The sequence below is a fragment of the Carassius gibelio genome, chromosome B25 (genome assembly GCF_023724105.1).
Source record: "Carassius gibelio isolate Cgi1373 ecotype wild population from Czech Republic chromosome B25, carGib1.2-hapl.c, whole genome shotgun sequence".
In the NCBI taxonomy this organism is placed as follows: Eukaryota; Metazoa; Chordata; class Actinopteri; order Cypriniformes; family Cyprinidae; genus Carassius; species Carassius gibelio.
In genome coordinates, this window is record NC_068420.1 from 12309500 (window position 1) to 12336183 (window position 26684).

General features: G+C 36.0%; 1 protein-coding gene across 2 annotated transcripts; it reads left to right on the forward strand.

Annotated features, from left to right (window-relative positions):
* Positions 1-11: 11 nt before the first annotated feature.
* On the forward strand, positions 12-26478 carry LOC128014713 (EGF-like repeat and discoidin I-like domain-containing protein 3). Of its 2 annotated transcripts, none has more exons than XM_052598424.1 (10): positions 12-206; positions 7773-7898; positions 8004-8135; positions 14451-14564; positions 14777-14958; positions 15062-15217; positions 15817-15961; positions 17008-17210; positions 19731-19886; positions 24742-26478. In XM_052598424.1, exons 1-10 carry the CDS (start codon positions 125-127, stop codon positions 24883-24885), a joined length of 1440 nt encoding a protein of 479 aa, XP_052454384.1. In that variant the 5' UTR covers positions 12-124; the 3' UTR covers positions 24886-26478. The 2 variants fall into 2 exon arrangements, with proteins under 2 accessions (XP_052454384.1, XP_052454385.1); XM_052598425.1 differs by having other exon boundaries at positions 17026-17210.
* The last annotated feature ends 206 nt before the right edge of the window (positions 26479-26684 follow it).

Consider the following 26684-nt stretch of genomic DNA (forward strand, 5'->3'; position numbering starts at 1 on the left):
GGGAGCGCACATACTGTCCCTCACTCGCCTCTAATCTTGCCTGTAGTCATAACGGCGAGCGGATTCACACCGAGCGACTCCTGAGACCGACGAGAAGTTCACCGAATAACTACGGTTCGCCAACATGAGAACTTTCTCAAGCTTGTTTGTTAGTTTCCCACTTTTTGCGGCTTGTATTCTTGCTGTTTCAGTCTCCACTGCGAGCGGTAAGTGTTTTTGTTTTCGTCTGTGCGTTGAGCGCTATAGAAACAGCATGGCAAATTACAGTAATAAACAAAGCAAGTCAAAGTCTACGGTCCTTATTATTTTGAAGCTAAATGTTTTAAATGTCAAGAGATCAAACAGCTTCTTTTCTTAATACTTTTTTGTATGTATAATATAGCTTGTGTTTTTACTTTGCTAAATTTAGTAATGAATGAATGATGTTTAGTGTCCATTCTCACAGTGTCGTCTTGTAAACAGATCTTGGCGGCTTCATGAAAAGTCCCTTTGGTCATCTAGTTGATGTCTCTTTTAGATGAAAATGTATATTATTTTTGTCTGTACTTGCGTTTAACTCCTTGGGCTCTCTATTTTATCCTTTTGTTGTCTATACAAAACATCATGTCCTGATTTCAATCCATTACCAGTGACCTACAGGCTTGGACAGACTTTTATAGCTGCATGGTCAGATGAGGAAGACCATTTGAGCACCAATTTCATGCCTTTGCTACTAATGTATGTTAAGATTTTTTTGACAGCATATATAAATGAATTTCCTCTATATACTCTGAACAAACAAAGAGCGATATTACATTTGTTGTACTTCCAAGTGTTGTTTTTAATGTCTGGATTTCAGTATTCATTATTCAATTGGCCCTATTACTCATTTTAGCCTCCACGGATGTTGTTACTTGTTTAAGAACACACTTCCCCATCTGCCGTTGAGCCTCAGGCCATGATCTGGCTCCAGTCTGTAGGTGTGGCTCAAGTGACCAAATCACTGAGTCACTTCCAATGAATGTGGCCACTTTTTAATATGCAGCGGAGCCCAATGAGGCCAGGGCACTTCCTGCCACTAACGACCAGTGCAGCAGGACAGGTTTGCGCAAACTTTAGGAAAATTCATCCTCTTTTCCATATAAAGGATTTTCTCTGAAGTTTTCAAATGGTACAGTTGTCGCCTCCTTGATCTTGTTCATTCACATGAAATTGGCGCTCTGTGATGTTAAACAAATAGATTAGAAAAGTGAATTTTGCACATCATTCACTTATCTTCATGGCTATCCAACACCTGTGTGATTTATTTAATTTTTCTTCCGTGGAGCTTAAAAGCAGATGTTTAGCAGCTGAGTGAATGGTGACCATGCAGGACAAAGAGCACCATAATATATTCCAACTCTTCTATAACCATATAGCTTCAACAAAGTAAGTAATCTGGTGCCACCCATCATTAGTACAAAGCGATCTATAGTAGCAGTTCACAAGGCATGGAATCCGAATGAGATCAACAAAGAAAATGTTCAATAAATAATGATTTTGATATCAGTCTGTTCCTCACCTTAGTCTATATTATGGCCTCAAAAGAAAGAAAATCATACAGGTCTGGAACAGCTTGAGGATGATTTCATTTTTGAATGAACTTTCCCTTTAAAAGTTGAGAATTGTTTGTCTCACTTATCGGATTGAGAAGGTAAACAGCTTTGGATAGAAGCTGTACCCTCAAGCTGATCTAAGCTCAGCACTCATCCATCAAAATCTAGCAAAAACTGCTTAAATTCAGCAAATGCAGACTTTTATCAACATGACCCAGGCCTCTCAGATCAGCTGATGTAGAGTACACTAATTATAGCGACTTCACAGCCTCCCGCTTTTCACTCGCTTGCTTCTGCAAGAATGTGTTTGCGAGCCGTTCAAAAGCTGTCGCGTGGCCCGTGCCATCTGGCAGCAGGGTCTTCCCCTCCGGGGATGGGCTCGTTTGTCCTGACTCCACTCCTAATAGCGGTCCAATGAGACTGTTTCTCCTGTGATTAATTTTCAATAAGCCCTAATCAATGTTTCATTCATAGGCAGAGCAACATGGCATTTCTCATATCGCTCCATCTTGGTCTCATGCTCCATTTTCCAATCTGCTGTATTGAATTTTTAAAATCGCATAACCCAACACTTGTCAGAAAACTTTCTTCACCAGTTTTTGAACAAATACGCTGCACTGGATTTATGTCAATTTTGAATCTGTGTGAATGCCAAAATGTATGCTGTGCATTATTGAATTTCCAACTATGATTAATTATAAGCATATTTGCGTTGCCTTAGAGAATGGCTGTTTTCTCTGTACATCAGAGTGTATTTTTAGTCTTTGTGGGTTATTTATAAGAACAGATGGCTTTGGTGTTCTAGAGAAATCCCTTTAGTTTACAGAAATCTCACCTGAAGATGCAAGCTCACTGACAGTTTACTTTAAAAAAGCAGTTTATTGGTCAAAGAACAGTATGTTTCTTATGTGCAGACCATATCTTTATGGATCATTTGTTTGTCATTAAGAGGTGCAAGCCAAGCGGCTCAGTGTATTGAGCTGTTCTGGGAGATTTAACATGGGTTTCAGTGACGTAGGAATGTGAGGTTTGGAACACCGAGTTCTCCAGGGCCGTATGAAGGCATCTTAAATGATGTGCGAATGACCGCATAGCTGAGAAAACACACTGTGCATTAACACACACCTACACACATGCATATTCACACCAGCAGTAATGTGGAGTAACAAATCCAGGACACCTTTAGCATAAAGTGTGAAGCAATAAGCCTTAAAGTAATTTCATGGTAGTCTTGAGCTAAGACTTTAGGAGTCTAAATATATACAGGGGTAGTAACGCAAATCGGCACCTAGACACAGATCACCTATTTTTAACAACTTAAAAGGTTCTGTTACATTACCGCGATTAATCGCATCCAAATTAAAAGTTTTTGTTTACATAATATATGAGTATGAGTGTGTACTGTGCATATTTATTATGTATTTATAAATACCAATGCATGTGTGTATATTTAAGAAAATGTTATGTTTGTGTATTAAATATTTATATAAAATGTAATAATAAATACATATAATTGTATATACATGTAAATATTTTCAAAATATATACTGAATGTGTGTGTATATATATATATATATATATATATATATATATATATATATATATATATATATATATATATATATATATATATATTTAATAAACAAACACAGTACACATACATATATTTTGTAAACAAAAACTTTTATTTTGGATGCGATTAATCGCGATTAATTGACAGTACTACTGGTCAAAATGAGCTCCTTTTTATGTTTGATTGACTTATTATATTCTGAATATTAATTTTCTCTTTTTTAACATTTCGATTATCTGTCCCATCATCTAACCCTCAAATAATCTTTAAAACTATTGCCAGTAATGATGTAATAACACTTAATGTGCATATCTCAAAATCTCTTTCATAAAACTTTTTTCATCCTGTAAGTTTTAAGGTTGTGATTTTCTTTGTGAAACACTTGTATTATTTTAAACCATTTCTAAATATTCTATTTAGACAAAATATAGAAATTTAACATTGTCAGCAAGGTTATCAGCAATAATATGAAAATAAATATTGGCAGCATATCTTCTATAAATGCATTTTTTTTATTGGAAGGATGTTTTTGAGTTGTGAATGTTACAGTATTTTATTTTATAAACTTAAAAAAAATCAAGGAAATTTTGAATTTAAAATCCAGCTCCATGATTTGAATATGACCATTTTAAGACCTTACAATGTCACTAAATTACCATTATCAATCCTATAAACGTCTTTAGCCTATAAACACTGAGTGCACTGCATCTCTTTCTTTTCTTGAATCCCCTAGAATCAAACTGGGATTCAGTGTGTAGGTGTTTTGTTGCATTTGCGTGCTCTCACATGAACATGTGCAGTGTTTTGGTTGTCCTCCAGTCTGTTGTTTTTGTTTTGCACCTGTTCTTAATACGATAGTCAAGGGTTCTTTTGTTGGCCAAGTGTGCGTGATCCGCTCAGCAGATTTTAGCTGAATGACTCCTCATTCTGATGACTCATTTCTAAAGCCCTTCCCTACTTTTTAAGCGTTATTAGTTATTATATAATGATTGTACTCATACGATTGCAGATCAGGTCATGCTTCTTTCTGAAATGACTCAAGTGTCGTTCCAGATATATGAAATGAAGGAGCGAGTGGTTTTATGGTTTTGAGCTGTTCTGTTATTTTCAGCTGCAAACGGTTCATTTTGGTTTTTTAAGTTAAAAAATGTAGTATTTTTCTGGCAAACCATAATAGTAGCACATCAAATGTGTTTGTTATTGGACTGTTTACTTTCAAATTTAAAGCTGAAGTTTGTCATTTTTGTGCCACTAGTATAACCAAATTGCAATTGGTTCAACTGTTATTCCAAAATTCGTATTTTTAGGTGTATCCCTTTAAGGCTGCACATTTTTAATATCAGTGCAGTCACAGTAAGATTGTTTTGACCATACTGGGATTGGGTCAGTTGCACGTTGGTTATTACTCATGGCCGCTTGTTTTTTCAGGGTCACAGTTGTCTGGCCAAACTTCATTTCTGCTTTCTTTGTCCCTGTTTGCGTGCCTCATTTGTGAGAGAGCAGCGAACACTCCCACAGTTGCCTGCCTCTACACGTTTAACTCCGAGAAAGACCATGTGATATACTATAGTGTGTAAAGCCATCTATCCGAAAGCCTGTGGGAATAATCTGCTCTCACTCCCATTTCAGAGCTTTTGCTGATCAAAAGGCCAGCTCAGCTGATGAGACGCTGATCAAATGTTTCACTTCATCAAGCAGCTTTACGTTCAGCTGATGTGTTCAGTTCTGTCTAACGGCCTTCCTGAAAGTATTAGGCTAACATTGAGTTCTACAAAAGTTAAACTAGGTTAAGAATAGCTAGTAAATGTTAGGTAATACATCATGAAGTGGAATCCTTGACATGAAATATTATCCACCCGGATTAGTTTTCATAAATATAATCTCAAGTATAGTTATACCAATGGTTTACCCAAAACATTACTCCAACTCTTGTGATTCAAAACCTGTAGGCCTATTTATTTCTTCCCAAAAGAAGTTTCTGATAATTATGCCACTCATTTCTATAAAATGAAAGTGAATGATGGCTAGAGAACTACTAGTGTTATTAAAACAATAAATAAATGCTAAATAAAATAATTTAAACATAAAAACATTAATTGATAAATTACTTTTATACTGCCAAATTAAAAGACATTAAAAATGGTTAAAATACTTTTTTTTAAAAATGTAGTTAAATATAACAATAAAACTAAATAACTTATTTTGACGCATAAATACACATTTAAAACAATGTAATTCGTGTTTAAAAGGAAGTGAATGCAATACATTTTAAACTTATTTAATAAAAATAAGTTTTTAAATGCAATTCCTTTTCAATTCCTTTTAAATGTTGCAAACAATTTTATTATTATTATTATTATAAATATTTAGTGCTGTAAAATGATTAATCAAGATATAATCATATCCAAAATATTTTTTTTACATAATGTGTGTACTATGTACATTTATTATGTATATATAAATACACACAATGCAGTATATATTTCTAAAATATTTTATGTATTTACATATGTATATATTTATATTCATATATAGTTTATATTATACATGTATTTAAAATATAAACAACATTTTTCTTAAATATACATGTGTGTGTGTGTATATTTTTTATATATCTGTGTATATCTATCTATCTATCTATATATATATATATATATATATATATATATATATATATATTATATTATTGCGATTAATTGATTGACAGTGCTATTATTATTAAAAATGATAATAATTGAAATAAAACAAATAACTTTAATGATTGTTTTGCAAATTGAATTTCAGAAGAGCATTTACCAATCACATTTTTTACTTTATTTATTTATACATTTATTCATTTATTTGAGCTTCATTAACTTTCATTTTCATTGTTTGGAAAGTGGGTAAATGAGGATGGGTTAAATTATGGAATTTTTTGGGTAATTTATCCTGTTGGATACAAGAGTTTGCCCACAAACACATGCCCATGTCAGCACCTCAAAAAAGTGGAAAGACATTGCACGCAGATGGACAGCAACAGTTTCTGTTCAGTTACATTTCTATGGAAACAAAAAGCAGAATTTTGACTAGCAGTGAGTTATTAAGCTGCAATGAATTACTTTCAGTTCTCAATTTCTTGTCAATTATGTCATAACTGTTCAGCAAGAAAAGCTTGTTGACTTTGAATCCTTCAGGCTATCCACATACAGTTTCTGTTCCCCATGGAGTGTTCTGTGCTAATCTGTGATGGATGGGTTGATCTGACTTGCTAAACGTTTTGTTCCTGGTGTGTTATATAAAAAGCAGTTCCAAGGGAATTTTTATTTATTTATTTTTTTTCCCCAAAAACTGAAATTAGTTTCCTTGAAGATTAAAGGGAATGGTGCTTTGAGCCTTCTGGTATAGCGTGAAAAGAAGGATGCATTCCATTCCAAAGATAAACATTGCAATCGTTTGGATAAGAAGGTTTCTGTTTATGCAGGCCGGGGCTTTATCGTTATCCCAGAAGCTTCAGCCCTGAGCGTGAAGGCCGTTGCCTTTTGTCACAATTAGAGGAGATTGTTCGCCAAATGATGTCTTGGCGCGAAACAAGTTCACACAGTTGAAACCTGCAGTGGAGCTGCATGGAACACGGGCTAATTATCATTTGGAGTGCCGCTCACCTAGAATAAACTCTGCTGAGTGTCTCCGTTGTGGTATTTTGGATTGGCGCCAGGGGAGGACACAACGATGCGCAGGAAGTCTCTCACGGATGTGTCATTTACACAGGGTTGTGTGAAGCCAGCACAGATTGTGAAAAGTTACAACTCCACAAATTCAAGGCCTATATGTGTTAGGCTAAAATTATCAGTTAAAGATAGTAACAGCCCCACAAACTGAAGTGGGATATTTTTGGTTTTTGGTTTCCATTTCAGCATATCCGTAAAATGTAAGCGGTGCAGTTTCTTTAGCTTAATGTAGCAAAAAAAAAAATCTGCCATTTTGTTTGCTCCCCCTTATGTAGTTCCAAATCCATATATTGCTTATTTTTCCTTCTCTTTTTAATTTATTTATTTTTATTATTATTATTATTACTTACATTTGATCCTTTAGGATAATACTCAATTTATTCTACATTAATTTGCATTTTCTTTTTTATTATTGTTATTTTTATTCTGCTAAATTTTCGTACTTTTTTCCTCAGTCCATTGCTGTCCCACGTAAACACTTCCTGACCTTCACAAACAATTTTTATGTATACCACAGGACAGCAGAGAAACTTCTAGAAGGATTTGTAATGCTGCGGCCTCGTCAGCAGTTTGGGTCATGTCCACTTTGTCCAACCCTAATAAAAACATGACCAAACCGTGACCCCATTGTCTTTTTCACTTCCCTTTTTAAAAGAAACAGAATTCTAGAATCAGAAAATACTGCTGATGGCACTGAATTAAACCCAAATGAGCATTATTCATGAAACACAAGAATAATAATTTCTCTGTAATCCTTCGTAAATTCATGTTGCTTGGATTTGAATGTAACAATTTATATAAGTGTATTAATAAAGAGATTCTGTTCATGCTTAATGAATGAGCCCCTCTGAGTTTTGTTGAAAGTTATATCAATAATGGATTTAATATCAAATCCACTGCCTTTGTCTTTTTTCTCAGCTGACAGCTGTGAAGTAAATGTATGCTTGAACGGAGGAACATGTGTGACCGAAAATGGAAAAGATGCCTTTAAATGCATTTGTGCTGAAGGATTCACCGGACACATCTGCAACGAGACTGATTTCGGTAACCGTTTTATTAGTAATTTATGTAGATATATGTGAACATGTGTGCAAAGGATGCTTGTATGCATGTATGGTTTATCATTTCTCGCATGACCTTTGTTCTCAGGGCCCTGCAAACCTAACCCTTGTAAAAACGATGGCCTCTGTGAAATCATCACCAACTCCCGAAGAGGAGACGTCTTCAGTGAATATGTCTGCAAGTGTCAAATAGGCTTCGATGGAATCCACTGCCAGAACAGTGAGTCGCTTTTATCCAAACCGTAGGATCTGTTTCATGCCAAACATATAAGTGCTTATCAGAAAACTCAATTGCTGTGAAATCAAATTTACATTAGGATGGAGATCACATCTGCATCCAAATGGTAATTAACTCTCACAGAACCGAACCCAGATGGCCAATTGTAGTTCTAAACTGCCTAAATCGTCTGGATTCAGTCAGATTTAGCTGTTGATAATGTGTTCACATTAGTGAAAGCAGTTTTCTGTTGGTCAGCATAGAGAATTTGCATGTTGCATGCTGGTTGACACATTTTATATGTTCATACAAGATTTCTTTAGATTTTATATGTCTTATGAATTGTGTCTGGCCATAGTTCCCATGCAAGGATAGATTAGATACTGTATTGCAGAAAGCGTTTTTTTTTTTTCAACATATCACATGCAGCTGTTCTCTTCAGAAATGCATGACTAATTATTTCACCAAGTACCATGGTCTACGTCAATTCCAGGAGCTCTCTGGATGTAATGAGGACAGATGGTCAAATCTCCGCTATATTAACAGATGCAACTCTTAAAACAGCAGAGAACCACTCTAGTCTCTGCTGTCGTCGGCTGTTGGCTGAGGGGCGAACCGACCTGCAGCCCTCAGCACAAAACACCACAACAAACAGCCAAGCCATGACTGCGTGGCCCCTCACATAGTTCCACAGTTGAGATAAATCACATTATCATGATGCTGAAATGCTCCATGCATCCATGACATGCATCTACTAAAAATGTTATTCCATAATTGGACATATTCCGTGGAGAATACATGGTGTTGAACTCGATTTTTGGATGCAGTATAAAATTCGAGAGGCAGGGTTTAAAAACCGGGGCTTACTGATGTCATGCATACAGGAAATTTATAAAGAAAGATGCTTCTTTGGAATAATTTGCACTGGTGATGAAAAACACTCGCAATATGATCTAAATCATGTATTGATGTGATTGGTCACCCACTTCACTTTATGTCTTTCAAAACCTAGTTAGACAATAAGCACAATGTCCAATGTCTGGGCTTAAAACGTAAAAAAATATATATTTATATAATATAATTTGATTGACCAGAATTTGGCCAATGAAAAGCCAGAAATCCCTCCATAATTGAACGTTGCATTTCCATGCTATAAATTTGAGACAGCATTGATTGTTTAGTTCACCACAGAGACTCACGTACTCTCTGATTACGGTGGACATTATGGCTTCAGAGCCAGCTTTCCCGCGCTTGATAAAAGGGTTATGATGTTTAGACTGGGTTTAGTTAAACATGCGGGGGCTCATCTTCAGTGTGGCTGGGAATGTGGCTAGATAAGAACGGCAATGACATTGAATTGACTGTTTAGAAGCTTCTTAATCGCTCAGAGAGACGTCTAAATCAAGCTCGGATGACGGCAAAGATTGTGGAGTTTAGTGTCAAACATAGTGGCAGCACAAATTAAAATATGATTGTAGCGTAGCACACCCACGCTGTCGCACACTAGCCCTGTTGCTGGGGTAAAATGCAAGTGGAGGAGGCAAAGTAAATGAAGTCCGCACACATCCTCGGCTCTCAGCTGGCAGAAATGTTTCACTGACAGCATGAAATTGGTCTGAAAGCCCCGCAAGAGGCCGTGAAATCTGTGTCAAAAAGCTTTTACGCAGTGGAGCACTGGTCACATTAGCTGAGCTGATTGAAATAGAAACCTGCTGAAAGGTTTAAATGCAGAATCAGTGCCTCTCTTGTGTGTCTGCAAGCAAGTCAAAGAGTTAACGAAGCGCTAGATTCCTGCATCTAAAGCTTGCTAGCTAAATTGGTGCTGCCTTTCTGCCACTACGGTGTAATTTCCCTATTTTCCAGTTAATAAGAGCTAGTTTTCTCACTCGAATTTCTCACTTCTAATTGCTGTATTGGTGTTATTTTTCTGTTTTTTTTTTCTCACTAATCTTTCTCTGCATTGCGGTCAAGGGATTTTAATGGCTGGTTAGGGCTTAAGCACAAAACATTTCTCAGACTCGACTGATTTTCAGTTTTCATTTTAGTTTGTTTAAATGTAGTAAATATAATTAATTATTTTGGTTATATTATATTAGGGTTTTAATATGTTTTTTATTTACTTTTAATGTTACTTTTTTAGTGTAAATATTTATATTTATTTTATTTTAAGTTTTTAAAATTAAGGATAACTATTTAAATATTAATAAACGTAGTTAGCTGTAACAATATGGTCCATAGATCATGGCAAATAAAATAAAATAATAAAATGACAAAAAGCATAGAATTTATTGACTAAATCATCATCTTATTAATGTTTTTGTTGTCTAATTTCCATGACTGTGTTAACATATCTCTTTTCAGATCAACTTCTTTAGAAAGATAATTTAGCAAAAGTCCAAATTAGACCTTATTTTGGTCAAGGATCGCCTGATTAGACAGGAAGAGACAGTATAACTAACACAGAAAGCAACCAAATAGCATTTAGTTTACTAGTTTTTACTTGTTTAGTGACAAGCGAATAAAGATTATAGATTATACAACAAGTAGACATGGAAAAAATACATGTATGGTGCAGCCATCTTCACAAACAGATAATAAGACTAAAGAAAAAGCATAAAATGTCATCATAAATGCTTTCTTTTGTTCCTTCCCAGCTTGCTTCAGTTTTTTTCTCTTGGATGCCCCAGTTTCACTGTCACATGTGGAAGTGGAGACCTCCTACCTTGCATTTTATTGATTTGGATGATGTTGCAACTGACATAAGATTGCATTTCACATTATGTAGCTAGATATTGATGTTCTCAGAATAACAGAATGCACTACTGTGTTGAATTGCTTCTCGGTGGGCAGCAATGATCTGCTTCTTACATTAACATTAGGAATATCCGCTAGCATTTTACAGTTTTATTCTAAATTGCCATGCTTGAAGTGGGAACTTGAAATGTCAAGCCCTTGTGAAAAAGAAGTGTGCTTTATTGTATTGAATGTGCATTTGAAGTGTAATCCTAAAAGCATGTTCTTTTTGTAAGATGTAATTGCAGATAATATAATATTAATGAAATAAAACCATTGAAATGGACTTAAAGAGAGTGTAGCTACTTTCATGACACACTTAAATCCACTTCTAAAAAGTGCACTTTGTAATAATTTCTGAAGTTTTACCTAAAAGTACATTATAAGTCCCCTACATTATAAGTACATGTCTGTGCCCTGCATGACAAGACAAAACCATTAAAACCCATTACAAACGAGGCAATTGTTGCATACGGTGGGGACATAATTACTGATTAAAATTACTTATGAGTTTTGCATCAAGTGCTACTCTTCACTTCTAAAAACATGTTTGAATCATCAGTGGCAAATCCTTTACATATGAAAACCTACTTACTGTGAGTCAGTGTAACCTGCTGGCTACTCGCCCAGGTTCGGGAAACACACATCTGAATATTTGGATTTGAACTGTTCTGGAACAGTGTTTTAAATACAACATAACTACTGATTTCAAGTTGTGTCCTCTTTTGGAAGGCCTAACAAAGCAGTTTTGCATTTTATAATGAAACACAAATGGTGGTGGTGGCAGCAGCAACAATGCTACATCAAGAATAAAAGTTACGCTGCGTTTATTTGCGTGAACATTTGGGCGATGTTATGCAAATCTTTCCACACCGTGACTTAGACATGGGGCCATGTTTAAACAAGGTGTTGTAGGAGGGTGTGGATGAGTCTTAACCTTTATAAAGAATATCTCTTTGGGTTTGAGACTTTAGTCTTTGAAACGTTAGGGATCTTATCGATTCACGAACACCTTGTAACACTCCAAAGAGAAAGGCCAACTTGAAATTGCAGCATATGACCCATTTAACCCATTCTACAGTTGAGAGTGTTAACATTAGCAGTTTGCATTTGGATCGCTGACAAACTTTCGGGAACTATTTAGTACGATGGCCTAGCAATAAAATCACCATAACACAGGACCGGTTTAAATTGTATTGTGCTAATCTTGTCATGTTGCAGCTTGTTACCATTGTGTTGTTAATTTCATTGTGTTTTGCTAATTTGGTTGTTTTGTGCTAATTTTGCTGTGTTGCAGCTTGTGTCCATGATGTTGTGACTTGTTTGCGTTGTGTTGTGGCTTGCTTCCATTCGGTTGTAGCTTGTTTCTCTTGTTTTGTTTCCGTTGTGTCGTGGCTTTTTTCCATTGTTTTATGACATGTTTCCATTGTGTTGTGGCTTGTTTCCGTTATGTTGTGGTTTGTGACCATGATGTTGTTGTGACTTGTTTCCATTGTTTTGTGACTTGTTTCCGTTGTGTCGTGGCTCGTTTTCTGTTGTTTTGTGGCTCGTTTCCATTATGTTGTGGCTCGTTTCCGTTATGTTGTGGCTTGTTTCCGTTGTGTTTTGACTTGTTTCCGTTGTTTTGTGGCTTGTGACCATGGTGTTGTGACTTGTTTCCGTTGTGTTGTGGAGATTTCATTGTGTTGTGCACTAGAGGGCCAAAGAAAATCAGTGTGCTACTCTTTCTTATGAATATAGAGGATACATGGAATAAGCAAAAAATGCATCTTGAAGCTCTGATTCACCAGCAGTCATTTTATGTCAGTCCAGCACAAAGTGACCGCTCTTAACACTTATGGGGAACTGGGAACTGGGAAGTACTGCTCGCTGACCTCTGGAGGTTTGGAAGTGTTTCAGTATGACGGAGCACTGCGTTGGCACTGGACCACTGTGACCGGTCACACCCAGTCACGCTCCATCTGCACACACCAGATAATCCCACTGATTTCCTTCAGTTTTGCTGGAATGTTCATTTGCAGATTCTTTGTCTTTTTTTTTCCCTCTGTTTAATTAAATTTTTTTCCCCACAACATAAAATGCCCTTCTGGCACATGAGGGCCAATATACACCCTTTCTCTGCGTCATCATGTTGACCTTTTAATAATTCTGACACACTTGTGTCAAACATGTTGGTGATCTGACGTGACACTGTTGCTCATAAGTGGATTAGAAACTTCAGCAGGTCTGCCTCAGCCTCCTATATCCTCTTAATGAACGACTGTAAAGATCCAGTCGTGCGGGGTCATATGTGGGTTCCTTATATGTGCCCTCAATTCTGGGTTGCCATCGTAACCACTGTAAGTAGAAAACTTTGACTAGTATTTCTGGCTTTAATTTGGACAAACATTATTGTAATTAACTGAGTGATACATCTCTAACTGGATGAGAAAACAATTCTTGGAACAGCAATTTTCCAAGATCTGAATATGAATTAAAAAAAAAACATGGTCAGTTCTTCACGTAGCTGTCAAAACCAAATGATACAGCTGGGATTGTATGTATTCAGTGCACATGTAGTTCATATTGAGTAGTACGTCATCACTGTATATCAAAAAATTTTTACAGTATAAATAAAATACCGTATTTGGACAAATTAATTCCATACAAACAATATCTAAAAAAGACAGCATGGTTTATGTTGTAAAAGCAAATATTAAAACATATATATAATATTACCACCTCATCTGCCTCTTCCCCACTTCTGTTCTTTCTTTTTCACTTTTTTTTTATTTTGTTTGACTTTTTATATGCAGTAATATTGAATATAAGACACACTTTAGTGCCTGCATTAAAAATGTTTAATAAAATTGCATTTCATATGTTATTATATTTATGCATTACAAAATGTTAACAATAATGTTTGATACTTTATAATTTAAAATCTAAACATTTAAAAAATATATATATTTAAAATGAATGCCACTTGGTTTGATTTTGTTATATAATTAAGTGATATTCATGAGAGATGCTTTGAGTTTTTGTGCTTTAATAAAGAGATTTTTATTAAACGTAAATACATTTCAATTGAATAATTTTATGTAAAAAAGAAAAATGTTATTTAATAAAGAGTTTTATTTAGAGACTTATGTATCGTAAATGAAATCGCTGAGGGAAATTAGAACTAAAAAACTTTAAGCAATAAGAATGTGTTTATATGTTTATTATGGCCGATACATAAATAAATTTAGTATGTTGACTTTAAAGGATGTTACAAATGAATTATTAGAATTAATTATTAATTAATTATCAATTATTAAATTAATTTAGAAACTATTATGCAGAATAAATATGTATTTAAAATCATTTTAGCTTTTGAAGAAAAGAATTGTATTTTTATATTAGATCTTCATGTACCTCAGACCATTGTAGAAGTTGCTTGTTGCCATCTAGAGGTCACAAAGAAAATGGCTTCATTTTTGACAACTGTTTTGCCTGTCCAGACCAGTTTTGATGACTTTTACAGACACCTTATGATTCCCACAGATGTGAATGACTGTGCCGGCCAGCCCTGTCAGAATGGAGGCACCTGTCGAGATCTTGATGGCGATTTCACCTGTAAATGTCCCTCACCCTATGTGGGAAAGCACTGCAATCTGCGTAAGTAGGACACTGCCAGTACACATGTCCACAAACTGGTTTTCACTTTATTTCCATCACGTATTTGGCTTTTTATTTGGTGACTTCATTCAGCACACAGTGGCTACGTCTCTCCTGTGAATGCGGTCATCACACTGTTTATCCATCTGTCTGTCGCACAGTAAGCCTCCTGAGCTCTTGAATATCTGCTAATGTCTGGCTCTGGTTCCCAGGATGCATCTCTCTGCTGGGAATGGAAGGAGGAGGCATCGCCGAATCTCATATTACTGCCTCTTCTGTGTACTATGGCATTCTGGGACTGCAGCGCTGGGGGCCTGAATTAGCCCGACTGAATAACAAGGGACTCGCCAATGCTTGGACCTCTGCGACACATGACAAGAACCCCTGGATCGAGGTAAACAAGTCTGTTTGGTTTACTGGTTAAATACATATTTGGAGTTCAAATATAATTTGTGCTGACCCAAAAATGACTCATTTAATGACTTATTTAATGATAGATCAACCTGCAGAGGAAGATGCGTTTCACTGGCATCATTACCCAGGGTGCCAGTCGCATGGGCGCAGCCGAGTTCATCAAAGCCTTCAAGGTGGCATCCAGTTTAGATGGGCGAACCTACACCATGTACAGACCCGAGGGCCAGAGCAAAGATGTGGTGAGGAGTCACTCATTTTTCTCTATTTATTTATTTATTATTTAATCTTTTTTTGTTTTGGTTTGAACTTTTTGGGTGTATGTTTAACTGTGAGCACTTCTGGTCAAATAATTGTCACTTTTTTATATTTCACTGTTTGTTTGGATCACCATCATTTTAAAAGTAAACGTAATTCGTATTTTTAGAATTGGATTTTCATGGTTTAAGATAACAATTTTGGGTCTGGGACAAAACTATAAAATTGATACATAGTAGTAATATAGTAATTATATATTGCTACATTTATTATATAATTGATTACTGTATATGTGTTTATTACACATATATTAATACATATAATAATTTGAAAAGTTGTCAAAAAAAATAAAAAAATAAGACATTATAAAATGTTTCCAAGTTGGTTTTAATGTGATTTTATAAATATATATATATATATATATATATATATATATATATATGTGTGTGTGTGTGTGTGTGTGTGTGTGTGTGTGTGTGTGTGTGTGTGTGTTTGTGTGTGTGTGTGTTTCAAATGTTTCAAATCCTGTAATTATATTACAAGTTTTAAATAACTAATGATTGTATGCATTTCTGTTCTCCAGATCTTTGTTGGTAATGTGGACAACGATGGGACAAAGACTAATTTGTTCGATCCTCCAATCATAGCTCAGTACATACGAATCATTCCTGTTGTGTGCCGTAAAGCCTGTACACTGAGAATGGAGCTGGTGGGCTGTGAACTCAACGGTAAAGCCCCAATGATATTCTTGCATGTTTATACATTCTTAAGAATAGATTTATGGAAGCCAAAAGACAAAACAACTCCACTAGAATATGGTTATAATGCTGTGGTTTTATGGGAGAAAAAGTGACCAAGCAGCATCACAATTTCCTGCTCGTCTTCGTTAGTGGTGAAGTTAAGGACCGCAGCTTGTTTGGCTGAAGGAACAAAGTCACAAAGTCACATCTTCCCAAACTGAACATTCTGAGTAGAAACCTCTCAGACATCTGACACGGTTTTGAGCTGCATATAGTGATGAGGAACAGCACTGGTTAACCTGTGTGGTATATGCTTGCTAAATTTTGTTCTAGTTTTCTGCAAGCGTTTAAGAAAGATCAATTCTTTTCTTGAATATTTGTTTAAAATATGATTATATTATATTATTCTAAATGTTGTAATTGGCCAGTTTTTATATTATATTCTGTAAAAAACCTAGCTAGTTTAATATAATAATAATAATACTAAACCCCTGTGTGCAATTATGATCTCAATTGGCATCTCAATATTATAATGTACACTTATGAACAATATATGTTCTCTGTGAGATTAAACATTTATCAGTGTTATTAAATGGTGACTGTTTTTAAAGATGAACTTAAGTGAGCTTTGCATCATTGAAATGGGCATCTAAATGTAAAAACATAAAATTAGCAAGTTACTTATAATACTAATAATTAACAAAAAAAGTCCAGTATCAGTCGATATGGTACGTTATATCATGCTTCCCTTCATGAAAGTCTCATTTCTAATCACTGAAATGGTGCAGATGTCATTGTTTCATTCACTGTTCCATCTGTGCCTCTCAGGCTGTCCATCACAGCACGCTTCACACATCGCTCTCGCTTGCATGCGCTTCACACACACCCCGTCACACACAGCATCTTGAGCTCACCTGCATGAAACTTGCTCAGTGCTGATGTCGTTTGTGCTGCTTGTGCTGACACGCTTCCCATCCATCCCTCTGCCACTTCCTGTCCCGTCCCCTTCCTCTTTCTGTTGTCTCACTTCACAGTGTATTTGAACACGACAGGTTGCTCCGAGCCGCTAGGTATCAAGTCACGGCTGATCGATGACAGGCAGCTGACAGCTTCCAGCACTTTTCGCACCTGGGGGATCGAGTCGTTCACCTGGCACCCGCATTACGCTCGTCTGGACAAGCAGGGCAAGATCAACGCCTGGACAGCAGCCACCAATAACCGCTCCGAGTGGCTCCAGGTGAGATGACAAACTTGTAAGCCTGTGAAGAGACAGATTTAGAGTCATGTGTTCCATTTGAAGTGAGTCTTTAACTGAATAAATTTGCATTTTAAAGATTTTTGTAGTCATTTTGTAACCATTTTGGAATATTATTACAATTTAAAATTACTATTTTCTATTTGATTATATTTTAAAATGTAGTTTATTCTGTTGAGACAGAGCTGAATTTTTCAGCATCATTATTCTAGTTTTCACTGTCACATTCTATTCAATTCAATTCAAGTTCATAGTGCCTTTTACAATACAAATCGTTACAAAGCAAAGCAAAGAATTACGTTTCTACAATATTTAGTAGTAGCTTATAAGTGGTGACTGTCAGTTTGTGCTTGTATGACAGGATTTTTCAGAAAAATTAATACAAGACGTAGTCAGCCAGACAATGAACATTATTAACAGCAATTATTATATGATGCAGTCACACTTGTAGCAATATTTAGTAGGGGTGCTCCGATCACGATCGGCCGATCGTTAATGCGCATCTCGTTAGTAAAGCCGGTTCTCTAATCAGCGGTTAATTCCATCAGGTGCGTGATTTCACATAGAGCAGCTGTTACTACACAGAGCCGTTGTTAACTGAGAAGATGCACCAAAAAACGCTGAAAATGAAGTGGATTTGCGCATCTTCTCTATTAACAAATAATTAATATTTAGTTCTGTTTGTTGATTCAGGGTTAGCATCATCTGGGGTCCTCTGAGGGGTCAGCATTATATCTTCTCAGGTGTTCTGGATCCAGACTGGAGCTTGTGTAAATCCTAGTTAGCAAAACATAGAAACAAATAGAGACATCATTAGCATAGCTGCTGTTCCGACAAAGTAAAATTAATTAGTTTAACCCAAGCTAAAGAATAAAAATGCGCATTTGATCAGATGCAACTGCACTCACAAATTAAGAGATACATTATTTGAATGCTTGGCGAAAGAGATGCGTTTTTAATCTAGATTTAAACAGAGAGAGTGTGTCTGAGCCCCGAACATTATCAGGAAGGCTATTCCAGAGTTTGGGAGCCAAATGTGAAAAAGCTCTACCTCCTATAGTGGACTTTGCTATCCTAGGAACTACCAAAAGTCCAGCGTTTTGTGACCTTAGGGATGGATTGTAACATGGTAGAAGACTAGTTAGGTACGCAGGAGCTAAACCATTTAGGGCCTTTATAGGTAAGTAATGATAATTTGTAACTGATACGGAACTTAAAGGGTAGCCAGTGCAGAGACTGTAAAATTGGGGTAATATGATCATATTTTCTTGACCTGGTAAGGACTCTAGCTGCTGCATTTTGGACTACCTGTAGCTTGTTTATTGAAGAAGCAGGACATCCACCAGTGCATTGCAATAGTCCAGTCTAGAGGTCATGAATGCATCAACTAGCTTTTCTTGCTAATTGTAATCTACAAGATTCTGTGTACAGTTTTTTGGTCCAATAATTAATATCTCTGTCTTATCGAAATTTAATAGAAGAAAATTATTGGTCATCCAATCCTTTACATTTTTAACACACTCTGTTAGCTTAGATAATTTAGAAGTTGAATCTGGTCTCGTTGAGATATATAGCTGAGTATCATCAGCATAACAGTGGAAGCTAATTCCGTATTTTCTAATAATATTACCAAGGGGCAACATGTATATTGAAAATAAAAGGGGACCTAGGACGGATCCTTGTGGCACTCCTTATTTTATTGGTGATAAACGAGATGACTCCCCATTTAAATAAACAAAATGGTAGCGATCAGGTAGGATCTAAAACATCTTAGAGCCTGCCCTTGAATACCTGTATAGTTTAGTAATCGATCTATGAGTATGTCATGATCTATGGTGTCGAACACATCGCTAAGATCAAGTAAAACTAGCAATGAGATGCAGCCTTGACATGACATATCACATGATCCTTCAGAAATCATTCTAATATCCTAAATGTTCCACAAGAACATTTCAATTTATTCATATCAGTGTTAAAAACAGCTGCTTTATATTTTTGTGGAAATCGTGATACATTTACAAAAAGTGAAACAAAAGTGGCATATATTTAAATTAGAAATCCTTCGTAACATTATAATGTCTTTACTGTCACTTTTGATCAGTTAAATGTCCTTTATTCATTTTTTTATTTAAATAATCTCAGACTTTTGAACAATAGTGTATATATAATCACTCCAACTTTAACAAAAGTCATTTTTTATTAAGCGGGAGTATTGCCTGGATACTGTCTGAGATCAGTTTGAGTGTCTTCCCTTCTGTTTGCGTAGGAAATGAACTCATTCTTGATCGTTGCTTTGGGATCCTAGCACATTTACACATTGGATGACCTTTCAGAGGCTGAATGCATTCAGATCGCCCTGATTTTCAATCTGCACTGTCCTGAGGGGCTATCATTTACAAACAGCAAACGTCTTACAATTACACAATTATCTGGAGGCCAGTAGTGAATATGTCATAGCACAGATCATTATAACTAAATGCCAGTTTTTTTTCTTTCTTTTAGGTGGACCTGCTCAGACCAAAGCGCATCACAGGGATTATCACGCAAGGGGCCAAAGACTTTGGCAATGTGCAATTTGTGTCCGCCTTTAAAGTGGCTCACAGTGATGACGGCAAGTACTGGACCATACTCAAAGACAACAAGACAAAAACAGATAAGGTTGGTTCTTAACTATGCTTTGATTCTCACTTGAATTGAAATCAAATTTGACCCCTAATTACCTAGTTCCTTTTGAATCAAGTTTTATTCTGACCTACTCATTAAAGGTTTCATTCAGAACACAAATGGGTTTAAAATCTTCGTCAATTTAACTGATCACAGCCACTAAAACTAAAACAAAACTGTCAGTGTTGTTATTAAATAAAACTATTAAAATTTGTTTTTGATAAAAAAACATTTGAAGTAATAGTATAAGATGGAAAAACTTGCGTAACATAATTATAGTCAAGACAACTCTAGGGATCAATTTATTAGTGTAAACAGGTTTGGTTTTGGCAGACTAGATCTTAAAGGGTTAGTTCATCCAAAAATTAAAATTCTGTTATTAATTACTCGCCCACATGTCGTTCCAAACGTATAAGACCTCTGTTTTTCTTCGGAACACAAATTAAGATAGTTTTGATGCATCCCGTGAGCTCTCTGACCCTCCCATAGATAGCAAGTGTCCTTACACAATTAAGGTCCAGAAACATGTCAAGGACATCAGTAAAATAGTCCATGTGACAGCAGGGGTTTAATGGTCATTTTATGAAGCTACGAGAATACTTTTTGTGCGCAAAAGATGTATTGCACAGCTGACACAGAATAGCACATGCTGTTTACGTTCAGTACAGTGTCTATGAGAGGGTCAGAGAACTCGCAGATTCCATCAAAAATATCTTCGTTTGTGTTCCGAAGATAAACCGAGGTCTTACGGGTTTAGAACGACATGAGGGTGAGTAATTAAAGACAGAATTTTCATATTTGGGTGAACTATCCCTTTAAGTTTATGATCTGAGCTAGAGCTGTAGTCAAGTCCAGCTTTGTCGAGTCCAAGTCAAGTCCAAGTCCAGGACTAGTCGAGACCGAGTCAAGACCGAGTCCAAAGAGGTTCGAGTCCAAGTCAAGTCCAAGTCCAAAAGTTTCGAGTCCAAGTCCAAGACCGAGTCCAAATGAAAGAAAAAAGGGTCCTCTTCAAGACCACATACTTAACTACTGATAATGTTTGTGATGCGAGAGAAAGCATATCTCCTATTCTAAGAAAATCATTTTACATTATTATTTGTAATGATCAAAAAGCATGTGCAAAGTAACAACTCTGTAGGACAGGGGTCTCCATACTAGATCCTGGATGGCCAATGTCCTGAAAATTTTAGCTCCAACTGGCCTTAAAACACCTGGAAGATTAGTGTGTCTAGTAAGAGCTTGATTAGGTTCAAGTGTGTATAATTAGGGTTAAAGCTAACAGGGGCATTACACAAGATCCCGGGCCCTATGCATAGGCGATCCTGATGGGCCCCCATGCCCCCCACCCATGAAAATATCCAGGTAAAAAATATATATTTCAGATTCATACTTTTCAAGGGCCCTCTCTTCCTTTGGGGCCCTGGTAATGAGTACTGGTTTTACCCCCAGTCCGACCCTGGGAGCTAAACTTGGATAAACAAACAAAGTTTGGAACTGTAAGGTCAAATAATTTTTATGTACTTTATGTATTGTTGACATTATATCTGTGGTCAAAAATGTATATGACAGATGCCTTGGCACAGTGCACAGACACACGCAAAGCTCGGGATATGACAAATGCACGCAGCAAGGCTAGAATGGATACGTTTGGCTCTACTGGACATGCGCACATAAATACAGCGAAATTTTTGTCATACTGTACTAGGGCTTGCATAGACTAGTCGAGCTCTGTCGGAAACAATCGATTACTCCAGCATGCATTAACCATCATGAATACAAAGTGTTTGCAAGTAAGACGTGAATTTTAGAATTACAATATTGCGTGGAGCTGCTACTATATGACCTTATCTATGTTGCATGTAAAAAAAAAATATGTAATGTAATAATTAGGGTTGTGCCTGAAGCCGAATATGGCACGGATAATGGCTTAAAAAACGAATAACGCACAAGGAATAATTCTGCCTGAATACTCGGCTGAAGCTGACACAGTCTGGTGTTTGCTAGATAACAGGTGAGCCAGGGAATCAGCGCCAGAAGTGAATGAATGTAAACTTTATGAGTGAAAAGAGCGCAAATCAAACACCGCATTGTTGTCGCCTCTCTGTGCATCTCTCAGAAATCAGAGCGTTGCAAGAGTAATTTTACCTATAATAATACATCATAGCTACACGTTATATTATTTATATATATTTAAAAGGCAAATATTTAAAGCGTAGGCTACGATATGATACGAATGAATGGAATAAGCACAGCGCGCTCACCAATCAAACAGCCGCGCTGCGCGTCTCAGTCTCTCAAAAACCAAATCAGTTCTCTCTCAATAGTAGGCTAATAATCAGCTTAGATACGGATACATTGTCTACTTGTCCTACATGTTTGCATCTTTACCTTTTGCTGGTTTGCGCGGCACACACACATATTTGTTTACTGAAGTTCATTAACATTAAGACTCGCTCAAAGTGTTCTGTAAGGAAAATGTGTGCATTGAATGAATTCAGTCGTGTTCAAATGATCACTTAATGTTTGTCATGACTCTCTGCTTGCATGATAAATATTATTTTAGAAATTAATAATTATTTCAGTTTAACACGACATATTTGTTCAGTGATAACTACGAAAAAATATATAAAAAGTCATAACAGTCTTATCAAGTAACTGTACGATGTTGTATCCGAATGCAGATAGGAAAAAATGTGTGATTGTTACAGATACAAATACTGGCTGTTACATGAAAATGTAAATATGTAATGTCACAATTATAAAGTTTTTAAAATTTACATTTGTAATTGTTGCATAAGGCTATACGTTAATATGCGTTTATTGATTAAAAAAACTATTTAATGTGTATTCATTTACAATAGCATGAACCACGAGTATAGCCGAGTAACTCAAGCATTTTTTATTTAAAAAATCAACTAGTAGTAATCAGTAGTCTTGCAACCCCTATACTGTACAACAATAATTAGTTTTTCGTTATTGTAAAGGATACGTTTAAGGCTATCTAGGTGTAGACGTAAATAAAACACAATCTAACAGGTAGAAAATTAAATTAGAAACATCTAAACTTTTCAGGTCGCAGTAAGTGCACTGCTGGTCATGCACATCCTTTCCCGGAACAATACTGAAAGCTAAGATGGAGAAACAGATGATCATAGTTGTACAAGGATAGCCATTTTTTAAATGAATCTATTAGCAGAGCTACTTCAAGGGATGTTTAGTGCTGGAAATCTGCGTCATCATGGAGAGCGGGTCATGGTTGCCCAGCAACAGCAGACGCCACTGGAGCGCAAACGCAGATTACAGAGTGCTTTGGAAAAAAGGAGAGCGGCGCGGCTAGCGTTTTCCACACGTTTTCAGTCGCGACATCATGCAAATGTGGTTTTGTTTTGAAGGAGAAATTTTTTATTTTATTTTTTTGCTGGACTTGGTCGAGACCAACTAGAAGACTTGGCGAGTGCAATGGCCAAGTCCGAGACAAGTCCGAGTGCAAATTCAACGAGTCCGAGACAAGTCCGAGACGACAGAAAAATGTCTCGAGTCCAAAACCGGACTCGAGTACTACATCCTTAATCTGAGCATTTAGCAGACTTGCTTCTGCTGAATGTTCGGATCATTAAATGAAAAGAAAACATGCTGCTAGAGAGAGGAAGATCCCCCGTAGCAGATCTAGACAGGTGGTGCTGGGGAAGAGGTGGGTTAAGATAAGGACCTACATAGCATGCAAACATGTTATTCTTTGAATATGTCCTGGTTATATAGGTAAACCGTGATGAGTATGTAAATCTGAATGGCTGGAAACATTGAATCGAATGAAACAATTATAATAAGTCATCTCATGGCTGAATTATTGATTAAATATTATGTTTCATATTATGTTTGTTTGTATGTTTTAGTGTCAGTTTTCAGTGTTGTTAACCTAAACTATTAAAAATAGTTTTTGTTAATTAAAATAAAGCTAAATTCAAATGAAATATAAATTATTCATGAAAAATGGGGGGGGGGGGGTAAGATTTAAGAAATGTTGCCTTAATTGAAATACTAAAATTACTAAAAGTAAAAATGAATAAATAAATTATTTTAAGAATAAAACTAATAAAAATGTCAAAAGCACTAAATTACTTAAATTACCAACTGAAAATATTCCAATTAAAGCTATTTCAAATTATAAATACATACTATAATAGCATATAACTAATAAAATAAAACAACTCTACTATGTTAATGTGCTCAGCATCGGTCTATTTTTAGGATCTGTGAATTCTGAGTTGTAAGTGGGAGGGAGTTAATGAACAGCACTCTCTTCCACCCTCAACATCCATGGCTGAAGTGCCCTTGAGCAAGGCACTGAACCCCTAGTTGCTCCCCAGATGCTGGATACATAGCTGCCCACTGCTCCGGGTGTGTGTTCACGGTGTGTGTGTGTTCACTGCTGTGTGTGTGCACTTGGATGGGTTAAATGCAGAACACCAATTCCGAGTATGGGTTACCAGACTTGGCAAATATGACGACTTTCACTTTCTATATCAATAATACCGTGAATTTCTGCCAGGTTATTCACCCTCATGTCATTCCAAACCTGTATGACTATCTTTCTTCTGTGGAACATAAAAGAAGATATTTTGAGGAAATGTAATGTTTTTTTTTTTAAATGGACAAAAAACTTGAAACTTTCCTCAAAATATCATCTTTTGCATTCCACAGATGAAAATAAGTCGGTACGACATGACAATGACAGAATTTTCTTTTAATGGTTTCCGCACATCTTGTGTACACTCAGATTTTTCCCCCACTATCCGTCTGTCAAGTCCTTGTCTCACCCCATCTTTATTTCCTTCTGCTTCACCTGCAGATTTTCCCTGGCAACAGCGACAACAACGTGCACAAAAAGAACGTGTTCGAGCCCCCCTTCTACGCACGATTCGTCCGCATCCTGCCGTGGGCGTGGCATGAACAAATTACCCTCCGAATGGAGCTGCTGGGCTGCGATGAGTAGAACTCCTCCCTCTCCATCTCTCTCTCTCTCTCTCTCTCTCTCTCTCTCCTTCTCCTCTTTTATACTTGCCTCCATTCCCTCTTCCCTCAACCATGCCTGCACTGCCTCACTCTTAGCAACAGAGGGCACCATCGCCACACCACCCTGCACAGCTGGGGACCCATGTCACAGAAGCTCAAAATCAAAGCGTGACGCATTTAGCATTCAATATTTTGTACTAACTATAGTCTGATACAGTGGCCATTTGAAGATGAAGTCAATGCTTATGTGTATTAATGTTTATTTACCCATAGATGACCATATTAGGAAATAGCTTAAGTTTTTTAAACTTTTTATTGTATTACAAATGAGTTTTAACAATTTTAATTTCCTTTTCTGTCAAATAAAACTCAAATTAGTTACAATCAGTTGGAAGAAAGACTGTACATACCAAACAAGTCACAATTTATTTATTTACACAGGAATCAGTGTGTTAAGTTGGTTGTAAATGCAGCCAAGCTGTTTTATGTCTTATATTATGAAGTAGTTTAAATTAGCAAGTGATGAAGTCACAAAATATGGTTGTGCTTTATGCTCATTTGTATTTTATGTAATGAAAGTAGCAATTTGATCATTTGTTTCTTGTATAAAATTTGATTTAAATCAATAAAAAAAATGTAACTAGGCTGATGCATTTTCACCTCGTCATAAAATGTGACAGCCAATCATTTATTACTATTATAGTTTTGTTTAATTTGAATGGCCACGGATCTCAGGTGCAGTTCAATTATTTGCAGTGTGCTACTGAATTTTTTTTTTTTTTATTCCACCATAATTCTGTAATAAACCACCTTTTTATGGTACAAAGACTTAAAAACAAACATGGTCTCATGTTTTTTCTTATTATGATGTCAGCAAATGTGTAATTTTTATTTATTTTTTTAAATAGGGCCACACTTGCATTATAAGATTTGACGTACACTGTCACAAGCTTGGTCGCTTAATGAGATTCAGGATGGGTGCAAATCTAATTTGGAATAATTTTTACGGTGGCACTGAATCTCTGATATGACCATCCAATCTACATAATGTTTTCAAAATGATGCATTGTGACCCCCACCCCCCACATCAACCCATCCACTCGAATAAATTTACAATTTTGGGCCTGTGCAATATGATACGAGTATTAATATGAATTAATATTAATAGAGCTTTAGGAGAAAATATATGGGCAGTATTTCTTTGAGATATTTTCTGAGAAGAATTGAAGTGGTATTCAAGGTAATAAACACTGAAGAATATTCTAATCCAGCATGATCTCTGCATTTAGGCTGCATGCGTTTTGATTTCCTCTGGTATGGATTCTATACTGATGTTAGTTAGTATTTGATTTTTCTCAGAGAGTTGTTTTCATTGCAGTAAAGACACATTGACTTTGTTATTTCTATTCAGTGTGTTCTTAAACCTTTTGTCTTTTGTCATTTTTTTAATGCCTCATACTGTAGCACTCTTCCTGTGTTCAGATTGTTTAGACTAGATGCATTTCCTTAGTATTTCTTGAAAGATTTTCCTCATGTTTTCAACTGTAGAAACAAATAAAGAATATAATAGATACTTATTGCCTATGAAGAATGTTTTGTTTTGTTATGAAACCTCCATAATATGCTTTTCAGAAATGGTTAAAATCTTTGGATATTTCCCCAACTAAACAAACTGGAATTCATCTACATTCTTTAATCTTCTAAAAAAAGCACACATTAAACATAAAATGTTAATATGTTTCATATTAAATAATATTATATTTTATAATAATGATGTAT